This window comes from Chiroxiphia lanceolata, chromosome 12, assembly GCF_009829145.1.
Source record: "Chiroxiphia lanceolata isolate bChiLan1 chromosome 12, bChiLan1.pri, whole genome shotgun sequence".
Lineage (NCBI taxonomy): Eukaryota > Metazoa > Chordata > Aves > Passeriformes > Pipridae > Chiroxiphia > Chiroxiphia lanceolata.
The window spans coordinates 9,065,018-9,092,660 of NC_045648.1; the positions used below are offsets into that span (position 1 = coordinate 9,065,018).

The 27,643-nt window shown below is 39.6% G+C and overlaps 1 protein-coding gene across 1 annotated transcript in view; it reads left to right on the top strand.

Annotated features, from left to right (window-relative positions):
- The first annotated feature begins 634 nt into the window (after positions 1 to 634).
- The window catches only part of IL16 (interleukin 16), a 40,121-nt gene continuing 13,112 nt past the window's right edge, over positions 635 to 27,643 (top strand). Inside the window, exons 1-8 of the mRNA XM_032700634.1 lie at positions 635 to 732; positions 10,153 to 10,206; positions 14,318 to 14,723; positions 22,436 to 22,572; positions 23,274 to 23,406; positions 25,044 to 25,137; positions 25,491 to 25,633; positions 27,516 to 27,626. Of these exons, the coding sequence (XP_032556525.1) occupies positions 10,157 to 10,206; positions 14,318 to 14,723; positions 22,436 to 22,572; positions 23,274 to 23,406; positions 25,044 to 25,137; positions 25,491 to 25,633; positions 27,516 to 27,626 (1,074 nt within the window). The 5' untranslated portion in view covers positions 635 to 732; positions 10,153 to 10,156. The remainder of the gene's footprint in view (positions 733 to 10,152; positions 10,207 to 14,317; positions 14,724 to 22,435; positions 22,573 to 23,273; positions 23,407 to 25,043; positions 25,138 to 25,490; positions 25,634 to 27,515; positions 27,627 to 27,643) is intronic.

Here is a 27,643-nt window from a genome sequence, read left to right on the forward strand (position 1 = left end):
ACAGACTTTATTCACCCAAGAAAAACCTCCCAAAGCCCTTACAGACCTTATGAAAGGCGTTTTCACTCACTTGGGTTAAATGAGCACTGTGTGTTTTCTTTCTTCCTTTTTATTTTTTTTCTTTGGGGGTGGCATAAAAAGTAATAAATGAATCATTTCAACTTCAGGCGAGAAGTTTAGGTGTTGTATTTGTACCATGCAACTACATAAACACAGAACGAGCCAGTTAACCAATGAACTGCAGGAATGAGAAGCAATGAGATGATCTAAAACGTTTTAACACATTTTCCATATATTAGCATTTGGACTAGTTGTGTTTTGCTTTCTTACAACAGACACAAGTCAGTAAAAGTCCAAAAGGAAAGTCTGAGGTTTTACATTTCTGTTTGTGGTACAGGAAAAGGGTTACGATCTCAGTGGTTGATTCAGTGAAATAACATCTCTTTTATACACATCTGCCTAGCAAGTAGGGCGGTAGTTGGAAATACCCAATCTAAAGCATTAAAGATTTGCTGGCAAATAGCGAGGCATTTTCTGCAGAGGAAAAGTTGTTATACTGAGTAGTCACTTTGAATGCTTAGGAGTTACAGTCAAATATCCAAACACTGCGGAGTTACACTGCATTTATTATTTTCTCAAGTATTTAACACACTGGGAATTGACTCTGCTGCATATTTCAAATCCAAGAAGGCAGGATAATAGTGGATTTAAATAAGAAGATACTTGGCAATGGTAAGTGATATTTTTTTAACAAATTATTTAGACATTGTGCAGTCAGCTCTTTTTACATGTCATCATGTATTATTTTCAACTGTTTTACTTTCAGAATTTGAAAGAGAAGAATAAACAGATAAGAGGTACTTCACAAACTACATTTTTTCCTGTCTTTTCACTATCACTGTTTTGTCTTTAAAATTTGAAGTAAATTATTATTGTTCAGTGATCAGCATTATGAATTAGACAGAGATGCTCTACATGGACGTACCTTAATATACGACACTGTTATTTTGCTGTATAATATTTCTATTATTCATATAAAAGTCTGCAGAGTGGACCAGAGACTTTTGTGAGTTCACAGCTTTCTTCAGTTTTTAAGGCCTCTATAAACCTGCAATATTATAAGAGGTAGAAGAGAAACAAAATCACAAATCAAATGATTCATTATTCAGAAAAATTTGAAATCTACAAAAATATCTCACTGGCAATTAAACTTCATAAATAAGAGAAATAATTAATTTTAAAACCAGATGGAAAGGACAGGATATGGGATATTAAAATTTTTTTAAGCTTTTGCTAAGCACACTTTTTTTTTTTGAGAATTTTCCCTAACGATTCCCTACTCATTTCCACTATGCTGTGTAACTGAAGGCTATATTCTTTGAATACTTTATTTTTCTTCAAAGAAGAATGCAGAAAAATGCATTTCTCCATGAGAACTGGACAGGGGTAGAATCTAATCCTCTGAAACCACATTTCCAAACCATTTTAAAATTAAACATTAATATGATTATCTACTACAGTTCCAAAGCACAGATCCAAGCAAGACATTCAAATGTAGTATTTACTCAAATCTCTGTATGAACTAGCCTATACAGGAAATCAGTAAATTGCTTCTGAGTCTCAGCCTCAAAGGGGATACGTATTTGTTTAGTCATATACTATAAATAACATCTGTAGACCTGAAACCTTGCCAGTGTTATTAATGCAGTGTTCACTTAATAGTATCCTTTATTATGTGCCCCATTAGCAACTGATTCAAACAGTATGAGCCCACAGAAAAAACGTGCAGGCTGGTACAGCACACAGACCCTGGTGATCTGTTATCCACAGGGCCAGTGCAACCTCGTTTGGTGGAGCTGAGCCCTGAGCACACAGATCCTGGTGAGCAATCCCTTGGGAGAGGTGGTCAGGGCAGAGGCTTTGGAGAACCCCTTGCTGCTCCTCTGGGGGGAAGGGGGGGGGGTTGCTGTCAGGTGGGAGGTGGGCACGAAACACTCCCCTCTTCCCCCACTGCACCAGCCTGTGCCTGGGAATGGATGACATAAACCTGTGGGGCCGTCAAATTCCCTCAATTTATGCTGAAGGACTGACCTGACAGGTGATGGCTCTTTATCACTTTTACAGCTCCTTGCTATTAGAGAGCACAACTGATGTGATCTGCTGCTTTCTTTGCCTACTGCTGTTACAATATTTATGCTGTCTCTATTACAGTATGGCATATACTGTACACTGTAAAATAACTTGCATGCCTTATCATATGGAATACATTTCTGTGAATAGATTCTGCACAATACAAAATGGGTTGCTGTAGGATACCATTAGCTGACAGCAGCAAATTGTTATTGTTTTCTAAGAGTAGCTGTTAATTGTTTTGTTCATTGTTCCATTTTTAAAAAAGCCAAATATTAATTATCTTTTAATATTTTTCATCAGAGAAATCCTCACCCCACACATCCAAGAAAGATGGTGATGTCCTTGAGCCTCTTTCTTTGATGAGGATGAGGATTCAGAAGCCAGGGAAAGTGAACCTATCTATGGTTAAACAAGTAGGTTGCCATCAGAGCTGGAAGGAGATTTCCAGACTCAGTGCAGTGTTCAGTGAAAAATGAGCTGGGGCAGATTGCTACTGTTTTATAGTGAGTGGTGTTCATTAGATGTGGTTGGTAAGGTTCAGTTATAAGTAATATATGTCTTTGCCCAAGATTAATGCTGAGCCTAAACTGATATTGTCGAAGTCTTAACATTTTTCTGCTGCTAATTTTTTGGATTTAGGATCCTTTGTTTTAACCAGAAATAGGGGAAAACCCCTCACCTTTAAAACTTCTGTTCTCCAAAAGGTCAGGGTGTTCCTGAATGCTTATTTGAGTCAAGTCTTTCAAGATTCACTCCATAAATAAAAAGATATAAATTTATAATCAGCTTAAAAGGTGTTGAAGAAAAAGGGAAAGAACCAGAAAAAGAAATTCTGGGTTATGTTGGTGGTTGTATGGTTTTCTTGGAAAGCGATTTCAGGCAATTACTTGGGACTTAAATTCCAGAAGAGGCTGTTTCTTTTGGGAAATCCAAACTGAGACAAGGAATGTACCATTAGTTCCTATGGAGAGATTATTATTAGACATTCTCTGAATCAAAATTGAGCATACATAAAGAAAAGACACTGGAAAACGTGATGTCCCTGAGCACATGTCTGTTCCAGGGTCAGGGTCATTCAGTGGTTGTCCTCAGCACCAAGCTGATGTAGTAGGTGGCATTGTGGGAGACACAGGATGCTGTGTCACACCAGCTTTTTGCACATCTCCAGACAGCCTTCCCAGGGAGTCTGTTCACAAGACAGCCCTGTGTCTGGAGGCAGAGCCTGTCCCACAATTCAATTGTATATCTGCTCTTGTCCTCTCTGTCAGCTGCAAAATATAGCACCTGTGATCTGAGCTATACCAATTTCTTATGAATTGAAGTATCCCTTCCACTCCTTAATGCTATGGAGCTTAATTACCTGGTAGCCCTGGACTAGAGATGCTGTGGTCCTAAGAGTTATTTTTCAAATGCTTAAACTGAGGTTATCTCAAAAACTGTGCCATAACAGTAATAGTTAAGCTCTTCTGGACAAACACAGAAATAAAGGCAAATGAGGATACAGTGGTGTTTAAAAGAAATGGTAACTAAGCTGTGTAACAATCTGTCTGACAGTATAGTAAGTTTTCAAGATTGATGTAATAATGTCTTTACATTCAGATCTGGTGCTTATTTTAAAAGATAAGCTTTAGCTTGAGCAGAAGTTATTGCCATCAGTACAGGAATTACAGGCTAATTTTTTCTCTTTGACAGGTTAATTATACCAGCTAACTAGAACAACTTCTTCTGGTCTTGAAAACTGTGATTCTGTAGGAGAGTCAAAACCCAAGATTGGGAATCCTCAGCTGAGATCTCTCAGCCACTACCTCCAAACCACTTAACATTAGATACTTCTCTGAAGGTGTAGGCTCATTTCGAAGCACATAAGAAAAGTGTTCTCCCAAAGACAATAGATCCTAGACTGTTTAGGATACTACAGCTTACCCCAGCACCATCTGTCACACCTATGACAAAGTTATCATCAGATCTCATGAAGCATCAGAAGCATTGTGTTTTGTGCCTTACCAGGAACCTATTTATGTGACAGATTAGAGTGCTTCCCTCATGGGAAACCTATAAAATAACCTAGACTCATCTTGCTGTCAACAATAATGCTATGGGGGATATACATTATGACTAAAGTTAGTGTTAAAACCTACAGTATTGCCAAGAACAGGAGAGCTGCCCTTGCAGCTTATACTGTTATCTTCAACACCACAAACAAAACCCACCTTCTCAGCTTCATTCTGATTGTCACAGCCTTAGAGATAAGGTGCAGCAGCAGGAATGTGAAGGGTCCTCAAGACTTCTGTAGTGCAGACTTAAGCAGCAGGCTGTGTTAAGTAGCTTTGCCTCTGCCAAGCTCCAGGAATGACAAACACTCGGAAGCAGCTACTGCTTAAGCCTTGTGCTTGAAATGACAACTGTACAAATGTGGTAAAGTCATCCTACTCAGACACAGATATTCAAGAGAAGAAGTTGAGTAATTCATCAACAATCCTTGACAGTGTTAATTGAAAAAAATCCCAAACCCAAAAAAAACCCCAAAAAATACCCCAAACCAAAAAAACTCTGCTATATCCACTCTCAAAAAAACCCCACAAACAACACAACCCAAACCAAAAAACCAGCAACCCAGACAGGACCATGCATGCTCTCTGTGAAATGCTAAATATCAAGCCCCCGATTTCAGTGAGACTGAGATCAGGCTGCTGTAGCAAGTGCTGCCTGTAACAGAGTGTGGAGCATGGAGCAAATTCTGCCACTGGTACTTGGGTGGACTAAATATATTCACCTTTTCAGTACCTTCATTCATTCACATCTGGTTGTTCAAGGAGTAAAGAAGGTAGCAGTAAGAATGAGAGAATCCAGCATGGGCTCACAATAAAAGATTAAAAAAGACAGGTTTAAATACACCTTTTAACTGAACTAATCAAAAATATAGAGAAAATATTCATATAATTTTTTTAGGTAAATTCAGTTTTCTTTTGCTCTTTACATTCTTTCCTTATAAATCATAGCTTTTGGCTATTGATAATTCTCCTTTCATTCAACGTAAAGGGCCCCTTATGTCTACCTACAGTTTAGGGGACTATAAATCAAAGGGAATGTTAAGTCAGATGAAAAAGGAACATTATGTAACTGAAAGCGTGGAAAGAAGAGGCAAAGTCATAACTTTTTAAAATATTTGGCTTAAATTAGAATGACACCATACAGGGGAGCTCACATAATGTTTTTGCTACTCTGGTGCTGCAGTAAGCTATAAACTGTATATTGGTCAACGGTTTAAAAGCAAAAAAGAATGACCTTTCCTTCAGTGCCAGTTATTTAGCAACTTCATAGCCAACAAAAATAATCTCTAGTGCCTCTCTAAACCCAGCATAATCTCTTACTCTACGTACCCACTACAAAAATATCAAAATAACAATACAGCCCACAACATTTAATTAACAGGGTACCATTCTTGCCTTGCCTCATACACCACACCATGGCTACAGCCAACACACTTTATACTCATAGTGCTGTAATTTTTCCATCACACACTCTTAACACAATCATTTATGGAAATCACTTGGGCTACTTTTTCTGTAAACAAAGCATTGCATGCACACAGTAACATATTCTTCATGGAATTCCAGGATATGTTCTCAAGATGAGACAAAAATACTTTTTGATGAATGTACATTTAGTATTAGACCATCTTCTATGGAATTATATAAGCAATATTTTACAGTTTGCCTCTAGGGCACTGCAACAAGTCAGGATAGTAACCACGCAGAGTGGGAGTGCACATCCTGCAACACAAATGTTTTTGGCAAGACGAGGTTCAGGAACTTTTATTAACTCACAGGAAGGCAGTTCATTGGAAAACAATCTTGGAGGCTGCAGAGCTGGATGTCACCATGAAAGAGTCAGGTAATAAAGTTCACAAAAGGAAGTGATCTGAAGAAAAAGGAGGAGTTCCAAACATATGAAAGCAGCAGGAAGCTGGAAGGAAGGGCAAAAAAAGAAAAGATAAAAGTATGTAGAAGATAGAGGATGACATCAGTACAAAGATCAATGAGAAAAGGATTCTACAGAGAAGTGAAGATCAAGATATTTTTCCTAGTACAAGAACTGAACAAAACTTATAGGAAGCAAATTTAAAACAATTACAAGTACATTTATATGTAACACATGAAACTCATTGCCTCTAGATACTCTTGAAATCAAAAGTTTAATAGGAGCCAGAAATGGATAAATTATAGTTACATTACACAGGATTCATTTCATCTGTAGAAATAAAAAAAAAAAATAAAATCCTTGTGCTTCCTGGCAAAAGCTGGGTACTAAGTAATGAAAGAAATTAGAAAGAGTTTTACCTAATTTGACATAATGCAATACTTATCCATTATAGGGCAGCTGTGGCTTCTGCTAAAAAAACCTACCCAACCATAACGTAAAAAGGTCCAATAATTTTGGAATAATATACAAAACCTCAGAGTGCCAGTCTATTCTCACCTATAAGGTACTCAGAAGAAACTCTACCTGAAAGCAAATTCTCTCTTGGTTCTTCCTATTTTATTTTTTTTTTTTACAAGGTAATCCCTTTGAAGCAATTGCTGGAGAATGATACTGGTTTAACTGGGTTTATGGATGACTCAACATGCCATGTTGCTATGTTTTCATGGATGGAAGGGCAGAGTGAAAGGCATGAAACCCAAGACAGAGATGACTAATCCAGTCCTGGCTTAGAAGCAATGAGGGATGGATTGTCCCGTGCAACATAACTGTTGTCTGAAATATGGTAAAATGTGAAAATTGTCTAAGGTAAAAGTAATTTATCAGCTTGCTAAACAATGTAAGGACAGGACAAAAACTAGAACACTCCAAACTATTGGCTTTCTTTTCTATTAACACAAGCAGTATTTGGAGCTGGGTGGAGATCAGGACTGAGGCTAAGTTCCACCATTACTTAGATCTGCTTTGCCCAGTACTAATGTTCTGTTTAAATTTATATGCTCCTTTTTGGAAAAGGTTATCACCAGTAGCAACGGGCAAAATATTTAGTACTGAATAGTCTGCATATTTGTCCTCTAGAATCCAAAACTTTGGATATGGAAAATAATTTGGAGAAAAGAGGAATCAGCTCCTGTTTCTGCTGTGGTTCCAGACACATCCTGATTTTAGTCACACAAAAGAGAAGAATTGCCATAACTATTAAATTCAATGGCTTTTCTATTTTCTTTACCCACCTCCAATACACACTAACTCCAGATGTCACTAAAGTTACTCCATTCTATGGTAGCTAGGACCCTATTCCACAGCAGCAGTATCACTCTACCTGTGAATTTGTATTGTTTGGCTTTTATTCTGAAGCAAGAATTGCTGGCCCTTCTGCATGCTATTCCCTTTATCTACAGATATATATTTTCATCAACTCACCTCTTGGGGTGAAATCCCTGTCCAAGTGAAATCAATGCCAAAACAGCTAACTTCAAAGTGCTCATGATTTCTGGGACCTTCTTGTTCCACACATTAATTATGCTTGAGGTTTTAAGCATTTCCATTTATTTGTTTGAACACTGTTTTACTGCATTCTTCTTCTCCTGTTCCTCACTAGAAAAGGCATTGAAGAAACTCAGCTGATTTTCCTTATACTTCCTATTATCTCATAAACCTTTATCAATACAGCTCCTTTCTGCAAAGGAGAGTCCACGTAATTAATACAAAATTCCAGCCTCTGATCAGTTTTTGTAGCCCTTTTCCTGGTATGATACCTTTGAGCTAAGTAATGAAGATTGACCACAGCATCCAATATCAAAGTATACCATTTGTGCAACAAGGCAGGCACAGTAGAGGTTCTCTCTCTCTCTCTCTCTCCCTCCCCTTTTCCTTATGGCTTCTAAAAACCTGCTTTTCTGTTCACCACTGGGCACCAAACAACTACTGTACAGAGAAGATGGAAAAAACTGCAAAAGGTTAGAGTGAAACAACATGAAAAAACAGCCCCTCCTTGTGATATTTATGTTTCTGCTGCTGGCCCTGGCAGGAGTCCAGATTTGGAATGAACAAAACTCCCAGTGGCTTAGGGACTACATTATTCAGCCCATAGTCAGGAAATGCAAAAGTATGTGACAATGGGAAGAAATAAAAAAAGCTTTCCAATGCTTTTGAGCTTCCAGCTCAATCAGTTTGGATCAAAACTCAGGGGCTGTTGAGATTTTGTGTGAATGAGTTCTCTATTGCTAAACAAAAACGTGTGTGTTACAGTGAAAGACACTGAAGTGGTAAACAGTATGTGGCTTTGCTCCCTTGTTGATATTTCATTTTTACAGTACTAGAACTACAAAACCCCATTTAATGTACAAGGCCACTGTCCTTTCTATTCAAATACAGTGAAAAACTCTTTTCCAAAATACAAAGTTAGGTCCTTATTTCTCCTCCTCTCCAGCAAAGCTACCTGATAGCTGTTGATCACTACTTATTGCCAAATCTTGGTTCTTTTATAAGATTAGAATGTAAAAGAGTTAAGTAATGTTCTATGTTATTTGTTAAAATAGTTAAAACTGTATCCTTTACAAAAGATATCCTCTGGAGAACTAGCATCCTAAAAACTTAGTTGTTAGGAAAATAATGTCAAATTCTCTTCATAAACATTTAAAATACAGAATACCCACAATATTATTATCAAGGATAGAGTGTTCCAGGGTTCCCAAGACAATGTACACATCAGCGATTTCATCTTCTCTTTTTTTCCCAGTAGGGAAATCATTCTCACAGGGCAGATGCTTGTCCTCACAGTCCAAGTTTTATCTAAAAGTCACAGGGCCACTAAGCATGAGACCCTATGAGTGCAATATTTTAAACCTATTTAATAATTCCTCTCTCTCTTTTGCAAGTTTAGTGACAGACCAATAAAACCAGGACCTTCAGGCCACAGAACACACAGGGTAGCAGGTGTCTAAGCACTCTCATGTTGAGCATTTCCATGATCAGACATGGCCAGGTTTATGTTTAGGTTTTCCTGAAAGGTATAGGATTTATGGTTTGTAAGAACATTCTAAAGAGGCCTCACGATTTCAATAAAATAACATGAACTCTTTTAGATACAATTTTTTCTTCTATGAAATATTTTAATTTACGCACTCTTATCACAAAAAGTAGTTTTCTGCAGCAGGATTGATATTTGTCGGGGTGAGCAGAACTGAGGATGGACAACTGGGGACTGACGCTGATCTGTGTGACCAATAAAAAACAGCTAAGCATGACTAAGATGTGGCAGAAAGGGTGAGCTGCCTGCTCCCACAATTGATGGTGGATGCAGCTCAAGCAGTGTTTTGTGGAGGGAATCACCACAATAGGAGAATAGATTGTGAACCACTTACTCTGCAGCAAATGAAAGGTGTGACTGAGGCAATTTGGATTCCACGGCATAGTTCTCATTTCCTGCATGCTCTGTGGAAAAAAACTCAATAATTTTCTGAGTTCTTGATCAGTTTGGATCACAAAGTTGCAGTCTAGCCCATAAAGGGGAAAGTATTTAAGAACTGGTAAGTTAAAGGGACCGTGTCACTTCGTGGTGAACAATACAAGGGCTTTGCATTACTTTTTGCTCCCGGAGCAGAAGTGGTCTATGAAACTCTGACTAGCTTAATGTTAAAATATCTGCTAAAATTTATGAGAAACCTGTTTGCCATCTGAGCCTCCAGCAGAAAATCCTGCACTTAATTAGCACAGACTCTGGTTGTCACCCTAACTCCCCTCAGGTGGGGTTAACACGCCTGAACCCCATCAATCCTAGGACAGGGGAGCAGTGGTTAAAAACAAATGACACAAACTCCTTAAATGGTCTTGCCACCTCTGGGTAGCTGGGAGCCTGTTGGAAACAGTTTCCCCAATACTGCATCCCATTGCTTTTGTTTATCTAGCCTTGCTGACATTTTCTTCAATTAGGAAACAATAGCTCCGTTCCAATGTACTGAGCAGAATTACTGAAACTGAGTCACGTGGCACCAGGAGAGTGTGTTTTCAATTATTCACTCTGTCTTTTTTTGCCAGGCCTATGAAGAGGAACAGCCTTCTGCAGGAGTCAGGTTTGTCTGCCTCGCTGTTGTAAGTTCCTCCTTTTGAATTTTTCTTTTACAATTAGGTATTTTTAATTTTTTAATTTTTTTTTTAACAGTAAATTCAACTCTACAGTAATTTCTTACTCCTTATTATAAAAATTCCAAATCTCTAGCTCTTCCTGTTGCCTGGAAGCCTAGACATGTGCAATAGTTCAGTGCTAATAATACTGCTCAGTAGTGAGTCTGACAAAGATCACAAGATCTAGATTAAAATAGAATGCGAGATCTAGATTAAAAGAGGATGCTGTTAGCACTTGGTAATGTAAATCTCATCTTGTTCTTGCTAGTAAAGAAAGGTTCTGTCTTTCCTACTGTCTGGTTAACAGCAGAGCATTCACATTCAATCTGGGAGCTACACCGATTATTTGCATCTTGTAAATGCTCGGTTTAATATCCAACCAAAAATTTGAACCAAATGGGCACAGCTCAAATCATGTATTTTGTTTGTAGAAGACAGACTGAGCTCGGGCTTTTAAAACTTAAAGCTGGAAAAATAAAGCTTGAGGAAAAAAAATGAAACAGAGAAGGAACATTTGGTTTGCATTACAAACCACAGACAGCTTCCATCAGGCGAGCTGGAGGTATAAGAACGGCAAAAGAAAATGACAAGCAGTGAGTGCACTGGAGGAAAAGATGAATGGTTTAGAGAATTGACTTTGAAGTAATTGTCCGTGCCATCAATACCTTGAATTAAATTTGGTGGAAGGTGGCAATGAATCATAAAGCTTCTCTGGCGCTTGTGATGTTGTTTTCTGTGTAAAATAACATTTCTTGATATTTTTATCAGAAAACATATAGACTATGCTTTTGGTACCTCCTATATTTCTGTCACTTATGCAACCCTGAATCAGCAGCTCTGGAGAGGATGTTGCCTTAGTTAGGACTTGTGATCAAATACTTATAGCAAGAGCAAGTATTTAACTGGAGGTCTTCAGGTCTACTGGGTTTGTTTTCACCTCAACCACTGGCTCGCTTTGAGATTAGGTAAGTCCTTCAGGGTTAAACTCGGTTTTGAGTGGATGGAGCTATGATGGGGGTGGGGGAGGAGGAAACAGCTGACAAAGCAGGGCAGCAGAGTTCTCTCTGCTGCAGGTAAAAGTCCTCAGGAGCATTGCAGGGGGCTGGGATAGCAGAATGCACTTAGAGCAACGTTTTCTTTCCTGTTTCAACAGGTGCTTGTGTGTGTTCCCTGCATCCCAGATGCTTAGCACAGCCAGAGAGGCACCTCTTGGAGCATTTAGTACTGATGGCAGCACTCCCTTCCTAAGCTCAGCAGCTTCAGGCAGAGCAAGAAAGGGCTCGTGCATATCTCCACCCTTCATGCTAGCATGCCAGTCTCCAGAGAGCTGCATTTTGACCATTAAGATATCAAGTCTTCTGCTTATCCACATGCTTAATAGCTCTTTTTTAAATTCTTCCTCTTTGGAAGCGTAAGAGTGCAGCTAATGTTTGTACAACATTGAAATCCCTGAATGAAAAGTGCTATTTCTTCTGATTTCCCCCCGTAGGCAAGATTGTTTAGGTCTGAATGTGCAACTTGGGCTCATTTCTGACATTTTTGTTGCTACTGTCTAATAGCAATTATCAGAACACAGAAGGAGCACTGATTCCTATTGCTTTCCAGATTTTCAAGTGATCCACACTCCACTCACCTCCAGCAAGTAGCTTTGTTGCTTCCTGCCCAGGTGCTGAGAGTAGAGATCTGCAGAAGTTCCCCTCATCCTAGACATCCCATTGCTTTTTCAACTCCACATTCTGGTCTAGTGGGCCAGATTGCATTTTTACCTTCCTTCAGACATACAGGAAATGCAACATCATAGGCTTAAATTTATTTTCTACTACGCTGGAGATGCTAACAGGGATTTCTGAGTTCAAAAATTGCAATTGAGTTCATTTATATTATAGTAGACTGAACTGTCTTTTTAAAAGACTCAAACAAGATCTTCAAACCTTGAGAGTCTTTATATATCCATAGTGATAGTGTCAGGCAGTTTTTAGCTAAAGTAATCAACAAAGAAGCATAGAAAAAAATTGCAAACTTTTGATGCTAAATTATACAACCACCAACTACTTCGTTCTCAAAATTACTGTTCTAATATAATTCATAGCACTTTTCATCTCTGTACTTCAAAATAAATTACCACATAGAGGCTCTGACAAGAAGGTTCTCTCCATAGCGCAGGAACAGAAATGAATCCTAGAGAAATAAGACCCTGTGTCAAATACAAAGTACATGTGTTAAAACTGAACTCCATCTATGTCATATTTTTCCCCATCCCTTCTTGCCTCTGTGTCCTTAAATGCAGGCCAGGATTGTCCTTTTATTCAGTGTGTGCTCTGCATCACAGGAAAGGAACGTGGCTGTGCTGTTGGACAGTCCCCCATCACAGCAATCTTGTCATTCATAAGAAGAGAGGCTACTCTGAAAGGAAGAAAAAAGTAAAATTAACTATCAAATACACTGGAAAGGATTGTCCAAATAAACCTCCTTTTCCCTGGGGCCTCCTTACTTCTCCTGAAAAAGCCATGCACAAATTTTTTTATTTTTACAAAATCAAAAAAATTCAGATTCATGTTGAACTGTGGATTTCTTCAGCAATGCCATAGAGTTCCTTCAGACAGGTACTCAATGGCATAGTGCTTATCATCTGTTTTTGGTTTTTTCCCTATTTATACAAGAAGGAAAAAATAAAAACCAAGAAAAATAATCCTGCAGAGGTATTGTAATGCTGACTTGGATTTATTATATGAATCTGGCTTGGTCTGAATTTGCAGGCCTGTGTTTATGGTTGTGGCTGTAAGGAGCCTTTAGAAAACCTTCCTTCTTCCATTTCTGTATCACTAACGGCACTTCAGGTGCAAAGTGTGTATGCACCTACTTAATTCTGCATAGAAGCACCAAAAAAACCCCCAAACCAAACACAAAAACCCAGTTTAGAGCACAATGTACAAACTTTTTCTCTCAATAGTATATCCAAGAAATGTTTTTTTTCAAATTACATTGATTTTCTGGTTTGTGTGTAACCCTTACAGCATTGTTATGCAAATACTTCAGTTTCAATAGGTATTTTCCCCAGAATGGCAGCATTCAGTATCTATTACGTACTGTGAGGAGAATAAAAAGTTTGTGTAATAAATACAATGATAAAAATGGTGAGAAAGTCAAAGTAATTAATTTAGAGTTTCTCTTGTTGAATTTTCAGCACTGATGCATACATACTAAAGTATTTCTAGAAAGCTTTTTCTGAGAGAAAAAGAAAACAGTTTTACAAAGACCCCTTTTGTTACATTAACACGTTCATTATTCATTTTACAAAAGCTCCAACTTCTGCCACATTTTTGATTGTATAAATTTTCTTCCATTTTACCTTAATTTTGTATGCTGAATCATGTGCTGAAACAAACCTTTTCTGTAATAGGACACTTTTTGATTGATGTACTGGGGCTGTATTCCTTTATAGAGTTCAATCCCTAATCAGATATTCACATCTTAAGTGCTTCAATGGATCTCTCTGTTACTCTTAAATGCACGGTCTTAAGTGAGTTCTGGTCTGCAAAGGTGGAAGTTTTATAGCAGCCTGACATTCCTTATTTTCTCAAGGCTATGATCTACTTTTGCTAAACCACTTACAAATCAGATGAGCCAGGCAGAGAACTTAATGTCAACAATTTGATTAATCTTCTTTGAATTATAGTGGTTTCACGAATCAGGCTTCAGAAGGAGCTTCTTCTTTCCAAATAATATTAGGAGGATAGAATAATGCTTTTAAAGTATCTTCCTTTTCAATGTGGGATTTCAACATGCAAATTCAGCAGATGCCCAAAGCCAGGAGACAATGGAAGCATCACAAACTTTTATTAAAAGCACTCCATTGTGCTTGAGGAACATGGCAAGAGAATGAAAAGGTGAAGGAGAATCTAGTAGAGCACTGTGCAGAAACAGAATTAGCAAGTCATGAGATATCACGTGGCTGTTCGCAGACTGAAAGGCTCTGTTGATTCGATTTATTCATTAGGGCTTTTCAGTAGTGTAGGTTATTAAGTGGGAGAAAGTGGGGGTATATTGCAACTTACTTTTTATATTTCCTTTCCTGGAGGATATTTAGCACCAGAGAAGCGGAGAAAGTTATTGAAAGTATCATGCCACACAAATGGGAGAATGATAGGAAAAAGAGCAGCGGCTCTCTGAAGATGGATCAAAAGAGCAATGCTGGGAACAGGAAGTCGAGGAAGTTTCGCTCCATTTCACGATCACTTATACTTTGCAATGCCAAAAACAGTGACGATGGGTCAAGTCCCGACGAGAAATGTCCCGATCCCTTGGAGATGTCTACCAGTTGGGGTCAAGAGGACTTGGACTGCTGTCCTAGAACACAACTGCCGTGCACATCAGAGACAGAAGACAGCCCACCTGATCCTCCACGTGTGATCACCAGCACGGTCCAGTCCAAAGCTGCTGCAAATGAGAACTGCAACAACATGAGAAGAAAGTTACTCACCAAGGTAGGCAATTTGTGCTGTATATTGTAATGTTTCCCATTGCAGTAGTTTCTAAATTAATAAATTCCTAAATTAACTCATATTTCTCAGGAACACAGGGTTCTACTCAGCCTTTTTAGAGCCTGCAGTGTTTCTGATCTGCATAAACAGCATGAAAATGTATTAGCATCCCTGCTGTGCTGTTGCACTCTGCTGATCGACGTTCTGCTGAAATCAGTGACTCCAGGCCACTCACAGTGTTCAGATTAGCACAGCTGGTGTGTTCTACCTGCAGTACAGAATCCAGCTCAAAACATAAAGCTGTCACTATAGTAAAGTACATTTGTAGAGTGCAATACCATAAGATCTCATAAGCTATGCAAGCATGAATTATATTAATACTGTGGAAGACAGGAGATTCAGTAGGCAGATGCTCTTTCCCTGATTCATGAAGAAGCTAGTGATGACTCTAAAACCACCAGAGACATCACAATTCCTAGAGATATAAAAAGTCTTAACAGTCTTGTATTTCAATATTATTCTTTAATCAAGTAACTATATTAACACTAACAATCCAAAACCTTCTCAGTCTGAACAACATATTTTAGATGCTTTCAGGAAGTTCCTTTTCAGTAGCATAACCTAATTTTTCCACTTTCTCTCTGCTTGATGTGTAAAAGGGACCTCACTGCAAGCATCCTCCTGGCACCTCCTTTATTATATGCCTTTTATCTGTGCAAATAGTTGCTTATGTGAAAGAACTGATTCTTTCACCTAAAATGTTTTTCTTATATATTCTATTTTATTTTACATACCTCCCATAGAAATTGGCTAAAACTCTGTCTAAAACACAGTGGTACAGTGTTACTGAAAATCGGAATCTCCCCATACTCCTTGAGTTTCTTGCTAATGATCACAGCATGCCCAACATTGCAAGGACTGCAGTAGGATGGATATAAGATTTTTCAACCCTCGGCAGAGTCCTAGCATGAAGACAAAACCAAAACAAATTGCTATTACATTCTGACAGAAAACAAGACCCAAGTCCCAATATACACTCGGTCACCTGAAATCCATACCATCTCCTCCTTTTTGGAACACTGCTGATTCCCTGCTGCGAGTGAAGAAGGGCTGGTCCCTGTGGACTTCCCCACCTTCTCTTTTTAAAAGTTGAAGCACTTAGGTGTGTGTCAGCTGCCACGGTCTACTTGCTTGCATATCTCCAAAGTGTGCAGGGCTCCAGTAACTGTTGAGATCCATATCCATATGAAACTACTCAGTATCTTATTGCAGACTGTAAGTTTAGATCATTGGCTTTTATAGCTGGTAAGCAGCTAAAATAGGAATCTGGGGAACAGGGTAAGTCCCATAACTAATACATTTGCACAGATAAACTGTAACTGCTAAGGGTATAAATCCACTCTTTGGCTGAAGCCTCAGTGTCACTGACCAGGATGGGGCAGGAGCCGGGATGGATGGTGACATAAATTAGTCATCAGCCCAGCCCCTTACAGAAGCATTTGGGTTGCTTAGTGCCACTGTAGACAAGGGGTACCATTAAATTCCCACTCCAGAGCTCTCATAGCAATATAAACCTCTTCAAATACTACTTACTAATCTTCCATACCTTTCAGAGTCATGGATCAATGAGTGATTCTAAAAAGTCTTATCTCATCATGCTAAATAGGATGAACTTTGGTAACAGCCATACTGACCTTATCCTGTACTACTGTTGCTGAGGCTTCCCCTGTATTATGAAAGCAGTGATCTCTCTCTTCCATATGGCAACAGCCTGTCAGTACAATCTTCCTGTACCACGTCTTAACAAAGCTTAAGCCTAAGACCTCTCTTGTTAAGGAGTCCACAAGCATTTTTCAAGTCCCAGTGTAATACTCTCTCTCTCCATCTTCATGTGACACTTTAGAAATTCATGATGTGTGACTCAGAGCTGAAGAATCCTTGTCTTTGTTCAAGAAAATTGATTCCATTCTTACAGTGGTGTTGCTGAGGCTATTCCATTATTCTTCTGCTTTCCAGCACCTGCAGCCCTAACCATAACTCTGAAGGTGTTAATAACTCCCACAGAACTGAACAACTTAATATTTGCTGTCACAATGGAAGGAGAGGAGAATGTTTAGAAGTGCTGCGTGATTTAATGTTCCCGGTACATTTCTTCTCCAGAGTAAGGGCGAACCTGTAACATCAGTATTCAAAATACGAGATCCTTTTTTCTGTGAAAAGCCTTAAGTATCTCCCTGGGCATGAGATTCACCACAAGCAATAAACCATGAGCAAATCAAATGGTGTTTCAAGACTAAATAGCAAAGATTTCTCTTCCTTCTCTAGCGTTCTGTCAGCAACGATGAGAGCAGATGAACAGTCTTTTAATTCATTTGGTATCTGTGCTCCACTATTCACTTATACTGACAACTGCTCATCATGCCCAGAGACCCAGGGTTACCTGTTATCTGTTCAGCCAGCTGCCAGACCACATAGCTTCCAAGATGAGGTGTGTTTGGTGTGGCATGGTGGAACGTCAGCTTGACAATGTATAAACAAGCAGATCTCCCTTATAGCTTGCTTCTCACAAAATCAGCAATTTTCAGGTGGCCTGAAAGGAAAAGAAACCAAAGAAATTGCAAGCAGTATCTGATACCGTGAGCACTGCCACAGCAAACACTGTGGAAGATGTCCTTGCCTGGTCATGTCACTACAGAGACTGAAACTATGCCAGTTATTGGGAGAACTGGGCAGGAATAGACAATATGAACTCCTATTCTTTAGAAAACAGCAGTCTCTGCTGGGTCTGAGAGCTACTACTTCAAGAAACATTCCTTTACCTCTTCCCTGTACCACCAGTGCCCTGGGAAGCATGGGGAGTTACCAGTCAGTGGGGCTGGTAGCAGGGTTGAAATAGCATCTAGAATAAACCAGAATAGAGAAGGGCTGATTCTTTATGCAAACACTGGATCTGAGCTGATCTGACTGCATGGCTCTATTTGGTTCTAGAAACTTCTGTACCGTTGCTTCCTTTGGTTCCTGCCCCTCTTCTCAAAGGAGAGAAAAAGCAAAAGGTAATTTTTCTCCTTTGGTCACTACCAGAACATACTTTTCTTAACTTGCCTTTATGCAAACCCCAGTTAGCTGGCCCTTTGGTACCAGGACAAGTGCTATGGCAACAGACTGTAATGTCTCAAACATGAGCCCGTGGGCAGGACGGAAAAACAAAGCCAAGAGAGGAGGCTGCATTTATTTAGATATTTACGTGTTCTCCTTACTTTTCCTACTTGTTCTCTCTTTCTGTCTTCCCAGCCTTTTCGATTTTGCTACACAAGAGCCATGTCATCCTCAGAGAAAGCTGGGAAAGAGGCTGTTGCATTAAGACAGTGAGTGCTGCAAAACACAAGCCAGGGGGAAGGCTCCCAGAAAAACATACTTAAGGCCAGGTGATGGGTGGAAAGGTCCTTTTGTAACATCTGATGTGCTGAATTGCCTATCTAGGGCAGAATCTTAAATCCATGCCCTGCTCCTTGCATCATTCTTTCTTTCTAGCTTCTGCCATTTTATTGATTGCACAGGGAATATGCTGCTGGGAAAATGAATTACATTTACTATAAATATTTTGAAAAGACCAAAGACCAAAGCATCAGGCTAGGATACATCAGAACCAGCAGAGTGAGTTTATGCCAGAGCGACTCTGGCCCTTTCTTTGTTAGACTTGATGCAGAAAAAAATTCTTCTTGAAGAAAATCCCCAAAGACTGTACTCTCTTGGGAATCCCAGCTATTTCACAGTCAGAAGGCCATAAAAGCTAAATATTTAAATTCATTATTGTACTGTTGTTAGATTTTTTTGTTTATTTGTTTTGGGTTTTTTTCTCTTCTTTTTTTAAACCAGCAGTCAGTCAGCTCATTGTCATACCCTTGGTTAACTGAGTCCAAGACCTTACTTGAACTAGCCTTGTATAACACTTCATTTCAGACAATCTAACTACTGTGTCTTACTTTCAGAGTGCACAAAAGTTTTTCAGTTTTCCACAGATGCCATGGTTACCCTTATTTCTAAACAACATCTGGAATTAGATGTTTTGAGATGAGACTCTGGCTACAAATGTCTAATGAAAACACGAAGGAAAAAGAAATCTTTTAAATGGCAGATAAAAAACATCCTCAGAAGCTTTGCATTTTGCATGACAAAAAAGGGGAACAGGAAGAGAGAGTTGGCCTGGATGTGCAAATTACTTTTCCAGAACTAAATACAAGAAAAATTAATCTGCTCTCACCTATGAAAAAAAATGCATTAAAGAAGGCTCTTGAACTCCACCTTTGATTTTTATCTTTCAGCCAAGCAGTTTAAATACAAATTTTGCTTTGAGTGCATATTATAACACAGATAAAAGTTTCCCCAGAGTCTTGAAGTGCTTGAAGGCAAAGCCCCTTATAAGCAGAGATTTTATTCACTGGCAGCAAATACACGTTTAAACATATGTTCTAATACTGAATAGACAAGGTTGAACTAGAATCCACCTGCCCCCTCACCAAACCTGCCAACCTTCTTTTAGCAAATTTTTAGTACTCATTGCATTCCGAGCTATAAATTACCTTTCAAAACCAGCAGGATGCTTTGAAAAGGAGAAGGGTGCAAAAATAAATGCTGTCTTTACTCTTGGAACCATCCACAGTATTTCTATGCATAAAATAATCAGAGAGACAGGAAAAAAGATATTAAAGAACAAAACGCAAAGCAAATTGACTGCTGGCACATGAATTGGGTCAAATGTTTATTTTTCTACAGAACAGCTTTTATTAATTTTCTGCCATGTTGCAATAACTTGGATATGAACACAGTGATCTATAACCAGGACCCAAAAAATACAGATGCTGACAACATGCAGATACTTGTCACATGTCCACAGCCCAATAAAAACTTTTTTTTTTTTTAAATTATTCACCTAAATGAATTGCAGCAACGATTGAGACACAGAGCTGATTTGAAATGTAGCCCAGCTTGGTAAGATGACTACATGTGTAAACAAAAAATGTTCCCAAGGTTTTTCTGCAGTGTATATCAGATTTAACCTCTACTTTCCTAGTGACTAAGTGCACGCAACTTACAGCTCTTAGAAAAATATCTGTATCAGTTTTGCTTTAGTGTCATTTCACACGTATGTCCCAGTACAACCCAGATTTTCCAGCCTGTCATGTGTCCCATTGGACAAAACACAGTGTCTTCCCCAGGGGTCTCACATGGTGCTGCAATGAAAGACCTCAAAGCCAAACCCACTGCACTCTGTGATGTCCTGTGAAACTGGTGAGAGCCAGATAACTTTTGGACATGAAATCAGGAGGATATTTACAGGTACCACTAACACAGTAGTTGTACACTGTGAACAGGTTATATGTAAAGCATCAGCACGGCTCTACTTTTAACGCTGGTGAGTTGGAGACAGTCTGAAAAGGCCTATCAGCTGGAAAATCAAGAAGAGACTGAAGTATGGAGAATAGCTATGCAAGGTTCTGCGTGCATGTCTGACCAGTATCTGTGAGAGGGCACACATATACTTCAGGGGAGCATTATATAACAGTAAAGACTCCTAAGAAGATAAGTTGGCAAGTCCAAATTTGAATTCTGACTACAGAAAAAAGAAAGGAAATAACTTTTTTAAACACTGAGATTATAATACCATTATTCTTTTACAACACCCCCAATTTGCAATCAGATGACATCTCAAAATATTTAGCCAATGGGGAGAAAAATTTCCTGCCTTTAATATCTATCTTATATTTCTCATGTTTTAGAGCAAGCACACTACCCTATTGAAAACCCTTTGGGTTTTAATGGATACTTCACTCAGGCAAAATTTGGCCTGTAATTTCATAATCATACCTGAAATAAAGGACCAATGCAAACAAACAGAAAAGTGAGCTCATATTTTTGGCTACTCAAGATGTCAAATTTTAAGGTATCAGAATTTTAATCTTTATTTTGTTACCATGCCGAAGACTTCAAAGCACTGCCATAAGATATAAAAAAAGAACATAATGTAATCCTGATTGCAAGTAAGTATTTCCCAAGATATTTATCTTGGGTGAAAAGTAAATACAGAATCTCCAAAGCTAACATTAGAGTTCAAACAAACTGGTTTAAGACAGAATTCTGTCCATGCTTATATGGTTCCCAACATATTACTCACTAGAAGCACTCTTTGTGAACAAAAGAGGCTTCGTAAAATTCAGACACTCCTCGTTAAAAGCAGACAATCTGGAATGCAAGTAAACCCACAGAGTTAACGAGTCAGTCAATACAAGTACAGCCCTTATCCCTTACCTACTGAACTCAGCCTGCAGTGAGCCTAGGGCTCCAAGCTAAATACTTCATTCATTCACAGCCTCAGATTTACTCTGGCAGGTTTCAGAATGGGAGCCAGGCTTCAGCAGTCAGCCTAAAAGATAATGACCTTTATTGACATTGCCGTAAATTTGAAGTTTGTGTTTGCTGCCAGTCAGGTATGATGTGATCCCTATTGATTTGCGGTGAAAGAGCATAATGATTCTCACTCTCAGGGCTGGATGAACTCTGCTTAGGGCAGAAATGGAGCCCTGCTGATGGTGAAAGTGGCTATACAGCTTTCCTTGTGTCTCAGAGGACTGCAGATTACTGGAAACAGTTTATGCCACTCTGATCAGGGGCCCAGGGAGCAATACAGACAGTTGACCACTGCTATATTTTGTGGCCTGTCCTAACATATGAAATTTGCCTCCCCTTCAGAAATCTATACCTCAGTCACACAAATCTCTTGGGAACAAGCCTGGACCAGGATACACTGAGAGTCCTCTTCACTTTGTGGAGTATGGAGAGGCTGGCGAGGGCAGAGGAGGTGGGTTCAGCTGGGAGCAGAATGAGTGAATACTTGAACCAGGACATATACTAAGCAAATGGAGAAGAAATTGTGTGCTAACGTTCCAGCTTTCCTTGTCTCTTTAGAATGTTTAAGTGTTCACATATTTGTGCCACAGGAGCATATTTCCTAGTCAAATGTGTTGTGCTTCATGTGCTTAGTCACTCCATTCTTTGCTTTCCTTAAAAGTCTTAAGACACTATTTCTCCTTCTGCGTAGCCGTGTGTTAATGATTCACAACCGCATTAAAAATATGCTTACAATTAGTCCTCCAGATGCAACACAGACTACAGCAACTTCAACCAGTCTGGAGTGGACAAAGAATTTTCCACTGTTGCAGACCTCTCTATTCCCCTGCCCCTACTTAACAAGTCAGCAGCAGGGGTGGAGCTTTTAGTGTTTTGTATACACTTATTTTCCATCCAGACCTCTTCTGTTTTCCAGAGCATTTAATTTTCTGGCATGTGTTTATTTTCCTCCCTGTCTTTTCTTATAATAGTTAGCATAGGCAAAGCTTACCCAGTTACTGTGAAAAGTCTATTATTTGTTCTCTTCCCCTCTATGCAAAGGGACACTACTTTCTAATTCTCCCGTCTTGTAGCCAGAAGCCACTGAAGTTCTAAGGAAAACAACTTTTTTAAAACACTGACTCTGTAATATCACTGTTCTTTCTCAACTGCACAGTGTTAAAGGCCTGCTCCTATTCTTCTTGGAGGCAATCTGGTTCTAAGAACGTGAACACTTTCTATATTTCTTAAAAAGGCTCAAGATAAGTGTAAGCAACTTTTAACACCCTTGGTACATTTTCTTTTATGCAATCTTTCATCTTCTGAATCAGGACAGCTGCATCTGCAGGCTGTGTGCAACGTCGGGGAGCAGCAGCTCAGGATTCAAGTTCTCCAGGAGTCCAAAATGTTCATCTTTCTGGAAAGGGCTCACAGGCAGCCACGTGCCTGCTGAAGGCCGAGCAAGCAGGTACCGTACACATGGAGTCAGCAAGTTATTAGAGAGCCAATTTTTTGCATGGATTTTGCATGACCAGCTTTCTGTGAAAAGCTATGCCTTGAAGCTCTGTTCCAGAGAAAAGCAGTGATGCCTGGGAACAACTTCTTACAACGCTTAAAGTTGGAGACACGGGTCAAGGTTCTAGAAAAATAGAACTACGAACATTCAGGGATCTAATGCTTCTCCATTTACACTAAGAAATAAAACTTGGAAGAAAGAGAGAGTGTACATAACATCAAGTTTTCAAACATGATTTCCTAGTCACCCTATTAAAGGGCAGTGTAGGATGGCACCAGCCTACCAAGGTTGTTGGAAAACAATGTGAGCCAAGGTTCTGACAGGGAGTAAAGTCTGTGTATAGTCTCTGATCAATTTGCAAATGCAAGATGGTGAGAGAGGAGGAATATCTTGCCTAAAAGTTAGCAAAATGTCAAAAGGCAGCCACTGATCACCAGGATAGAGCAACAACAGGAGAAAATCCAAGCAAGGGATGGGGTGTATCACACATCAAGGCATCTTGTGGCAGCCCTCTTCAAGGCAAAGGGAGAATTGCAGCCGACTCCTCAGTTAGTGAGGAGACGTAGCACAACAGTGCCATATTGTTCTTTGTAAAATAATATGCAAATGTTTCCGGTTTGGTTGGTTTTTGTTTGGTTTTTTTTTTTTTTAAGGGATGGTTGCCTGAGCCCAGGGGACGAACTGTTAACACTAAATGGACAGTCACTTAAAGATCTGCCCAGCAAGGAGGTTGAACCTCTCATTCACCCAACGACACGACTGGTGAACATCCTGATGGCTAACAAAGTAAGCATGAAAGCTGTGGTCCCCTCCCACAAGTGTGGGGTGATTTGACATTTACTTTAGAGAGGAGAGGTATTTGTTCATCGGACGTTTGAAGAACATGGTTTTGCCTTTCCTGACAAAACCCGAAACCTCTTGTGGTCAGACTCTGGTGACTTTCAGCATAGCTTTTTCCCAGATAAACAGAAGCTATGGGGAGGCCAAGGCCCTGGGAAACTCTAGCAAGGGCTGTACAACCCCTCCTTTCAGAAGCACATAGCTTGCCAATGTTAATTTTCCATTTAGAAGTTGAGCAAATGCAGATTGAGAGGTGGATTTAAGGGAAGATCCATGAATCCAGGAACCAGAGAGCAGGCCCTGTAATGAAGTAGTTTTGTGGATCTAGGATCTATAGCTAATAGCAAAGGCTTTCCAAGCTACCTAACACTGCAAAATCATTTTCAAAATTCCTTTTCAAGGATCTTCTCTGTATTTCTTATTCTGAAGAGTTCCTTAAGGGAATGGGACTGAAAGCCCTAGTAGGATTTTGCTACTTGGCAATACCTCCACCTGCTGTCCAAGAGGAAAATTTTCTCTCATTAGATCTTGAGGTGTCTCCAAACAGAACCACTGAAGTCAGAATTCTGGAACGAAGTGTTTGTTGGTTCCAGATAGATTAGAACATACAGGTCGTGCTCTTATGCTGCTCTTGTGGTCTTTTCAGCCCTTGCAGAATATTGCTGAGCAAAACGCTTTTGTACTTGGAGTTTTACTGTATTTATATCACTTTCCATATTCTGTCTGTATTTAGTAACGTTCTTCCTTCAACTGTGATTCCCTCAGGATCAATGTCATAACAAAAGTAGGATTTGCAGGAACTATACACATACAGAAATTACTCCTAACATGAACTGTTATTCAGATGTGATAATTTATTTATTTTCAAACCGTTCTAAAAACCTGCCTTTATAAACCTGAATGTTTTATCTACAAGTTTTTAAGTGCAAGAATTACTGGCCATATTTTCAAAAGCAACAGGATTTTCCAAGTAGAAGATACTGATTTTTTTTAAAACACAAAATCCTAGTCCTCAGAGGTTTTTAAACACGCAAATTGTATTTTGACTAAAAAACAACCCTCTGAAATCAGAAGTTGAACACCTAGCCACCATTGTAAAGCTGGGTCTAAGAATTTCTCCCTTGAATACAACACCCCTCTAAGGTGCTTGAGTACTCAAAAGCACCAGTTAACCCCAGAAATTAGGCAAGCATTTGCTACAATTCATCCACACATCAAACTATTAGTCTACCTGAACCAGCTGGGAGTGTCCAATTAATTTTCTGTCTGTTGTGATTAAAGACCAGAATCTATTTCTGTCTTATTACTTTGTTATACCAATATTTCTAACAAAGTACTTTGTTACACTAATATTTCTAACAAAGTTTTGAGCTGCATTCTCCTTTATCATCCTATCTATTTTAAATAATTAATTTTGCTTCATATATTTTGATTCAGGCTGAAATTTGTGCCAGTCAAATTAGGATAAAATTTATTTTTAAGATTAGACCAATTCAAAATTTTCTTGCATAGCAATAGAGGTTTTTTCTTGTTTATCTGGTTATTGTTTTTTGCTTTTGTTTGCTTGTCTGTTTTTGTTTTAGGAAACGCCAAGGGGTAAGGAAAGGCCTTTGGAAGTACAGAATGGTTTTCTGCACAGTAAAGCTGCATGTCAGAGGACTCGCAGTAACTCAGCCAGTAAGTGGCAGAGAAGTCATCTGCTCTCTTGTAATACTCAGGGAATGCACAGCACAGCACCTCCTCGTGCGATGGTACTGGGGTGTTAAAAGAAATGGCAACAGTCAGGTTTTGTGCATAAGCTTTACATGTTATGGGGGAATTTTTAAGGTGTACTCTAAGTTGTTTGGTGGGGAATGTTTGCTTTCTATTACGTTTAACATTAATGGCTATCCCCCCAGCGAGGACCGAAAAGATTGATCCCTTCACAAAGAGATTTATGAGAGGAAAAACATTTCTAAGTAACGTTTACCTGATAAAATGACTGTGCAGAAGTGTCCAACGTTTGAGCAATAACAGCCTCTCTGTGTCAGGTGTGAGCCCGTTCTGGATGGGGGAGGTGGAGAGCACGGCACCCCGGAGAGCTGTGCCCCTCAGGGACCGACAGCCCCACACTCTCCACACCAGCCGCAAATCTCTTTCCCAACAGCTGGACTGCTCTGCACAGAGAGCCCCGGTAAGTGCTGCAGGAAATCACCTGAAAAACAAACAAAACTCTCTGGGTGACTGTGGTAGCTGCTTTCCTACCAGAACCCAGCTTCTCTCCAGTCCTTGTCAGGGATGATGGTCACTCTCCTCTGCTTTCTACCCCCAACACCTCCTCTGTGAGGGGCAGGAGACCAGGAAAGGCTCATGCCAGCAAACCCCCCTTTCTCCAGCAGCTTCTCCCTCCTTTTGTCCCAACAGGTTTTACGGTGTGTGCAAATCCCCCTATGTGGTTCACACCACCTCACTTTGGACCCCACCGCCACCAGCCTCCAGAGTCACCTGTGCTGGCCCACCCATGGCCACAAGAAGGATGGACTCACCTGATGGCTGGAAGTGGCTGCCCTTGCTGCACTGGCTGTGCCAGGCACTTCAGTTTCTGCCCACACTGAATGAGAAAGATTTAAACACCCCATTAATGTAGGCTAGAGACTGGCAACAACTCGTCACTGTCTGGGAGAGCGAAGGCTGGGCAGGGCAAAGAGGTTGATGGTATTTATGGCCAGTGGTTCCCAAGCTCAAGCCTAGAGGGAGAGATGGAAATGAAGCTCCTCACTGTCACCTCTTGCTGTGCCTGAAGCATGGCTGGGGGACTCACTGCTGCTCCCTCTCTTTTCTTGGCCAGTCCCTCACCCTTCCAGTGCCACAGCCTCATCCAGGGCTTTAATACAAGTGAAGAAGGGCAAACTGGAGCACAGAGACCAATCAAACAACACCCATGCACACAGACAGACCCTCAGGGATTCACTGGGTTCCCTACTCCTCAAAGGCTCTGCATGGCATGTGCTGCCCATTGGCAGAGGCTCTTTGGCAGCATCCTCGTTTTGGGTATCACTGCCCACCACAAACAGAAATAAAAAATACATCCTCTCACACAGAAGCAAAAGACACATGAAAATTTCCTGTTTCAGATTTATAAGATCCACAATGGAATAAATAATCACTCTGATCTGGTAGAGGAATATATTTTGGAGAGTGTGGTTTTGGTGTTGCACAGACATCTCCCTCTCAATCATGTTCCTAATCCCATGTTGAACAATTAATCTTGGTTTTATGCCAAAACTGAGACTTATTTTTTCACATATGCAGAAGACAAAATTTTGGCTGATTTTCCACGCTTCAACAGCTGTTAGTTTCACTTTGCTGCATTAAAAAAAAAAAAGTGTTGAACTCTCTCCAATGTGTAATGAGTGCAATTAACTCTGGCCCTGCTGAACTTCATGCATAGTTAGCTTTAGGTAATGACTTTTGTCAGGGCTTAAATTAGCTTGCAATACCCAATTCCATGTTGAAATAGGAGATTTCCATTAAATGTCCATTAAAATGGGTTAAATCTCAGGGGCTGGAGTTATGAAATCCACTGTCTGTGGAATGGAGGGAAGAAGAACACTGAGAAATTGCTCACCTTGGTTATCAAGCAAAAAGGATGTGCTTCACATCTTTCAGCAGTAGAAAGAAGCTTATGTGGTGGTTCACCACATAAGCAGAAGCACAGAGTAGTTCACAGTCTGAAGAACTTTCGTGAGCAAAACTGGTTTTATTTGTCCCAAGATAAAATTATTTAGTTGCGAGATGAAGAAAATACATCTTTCTACACCAGTGCAATACTTGAAGGATCAACATTCTATTTTTTTTCCAGTTTAATCACTGCAGGACAAATTCAGTGATTAGTGATTGTCTGAATAAAAAGTGGCTTATGAAAATTAGAGAGACTGAAAAAAAATCTTTAGTACCTTCAGTTATAAGGAGGAAAATTTCAAATAAACAAGTAGTTGTAATGTATGTCCAAAAATTTCAGGTTCTGTATTAAAAATTTTTTGTGAGCTCTTTTTTTTTTTTTTTAATGTTTACAGGCAATTTCGAGATCATCTAGATCCCTAAGTACAGCGCAGCTAGTGCACACATCCTGTGGCTCACAGGCTTCAGTCATTTCAAACATTGTATTGATGAAAGGACAAGGGAAGGTAAGACTGGCTCTCTT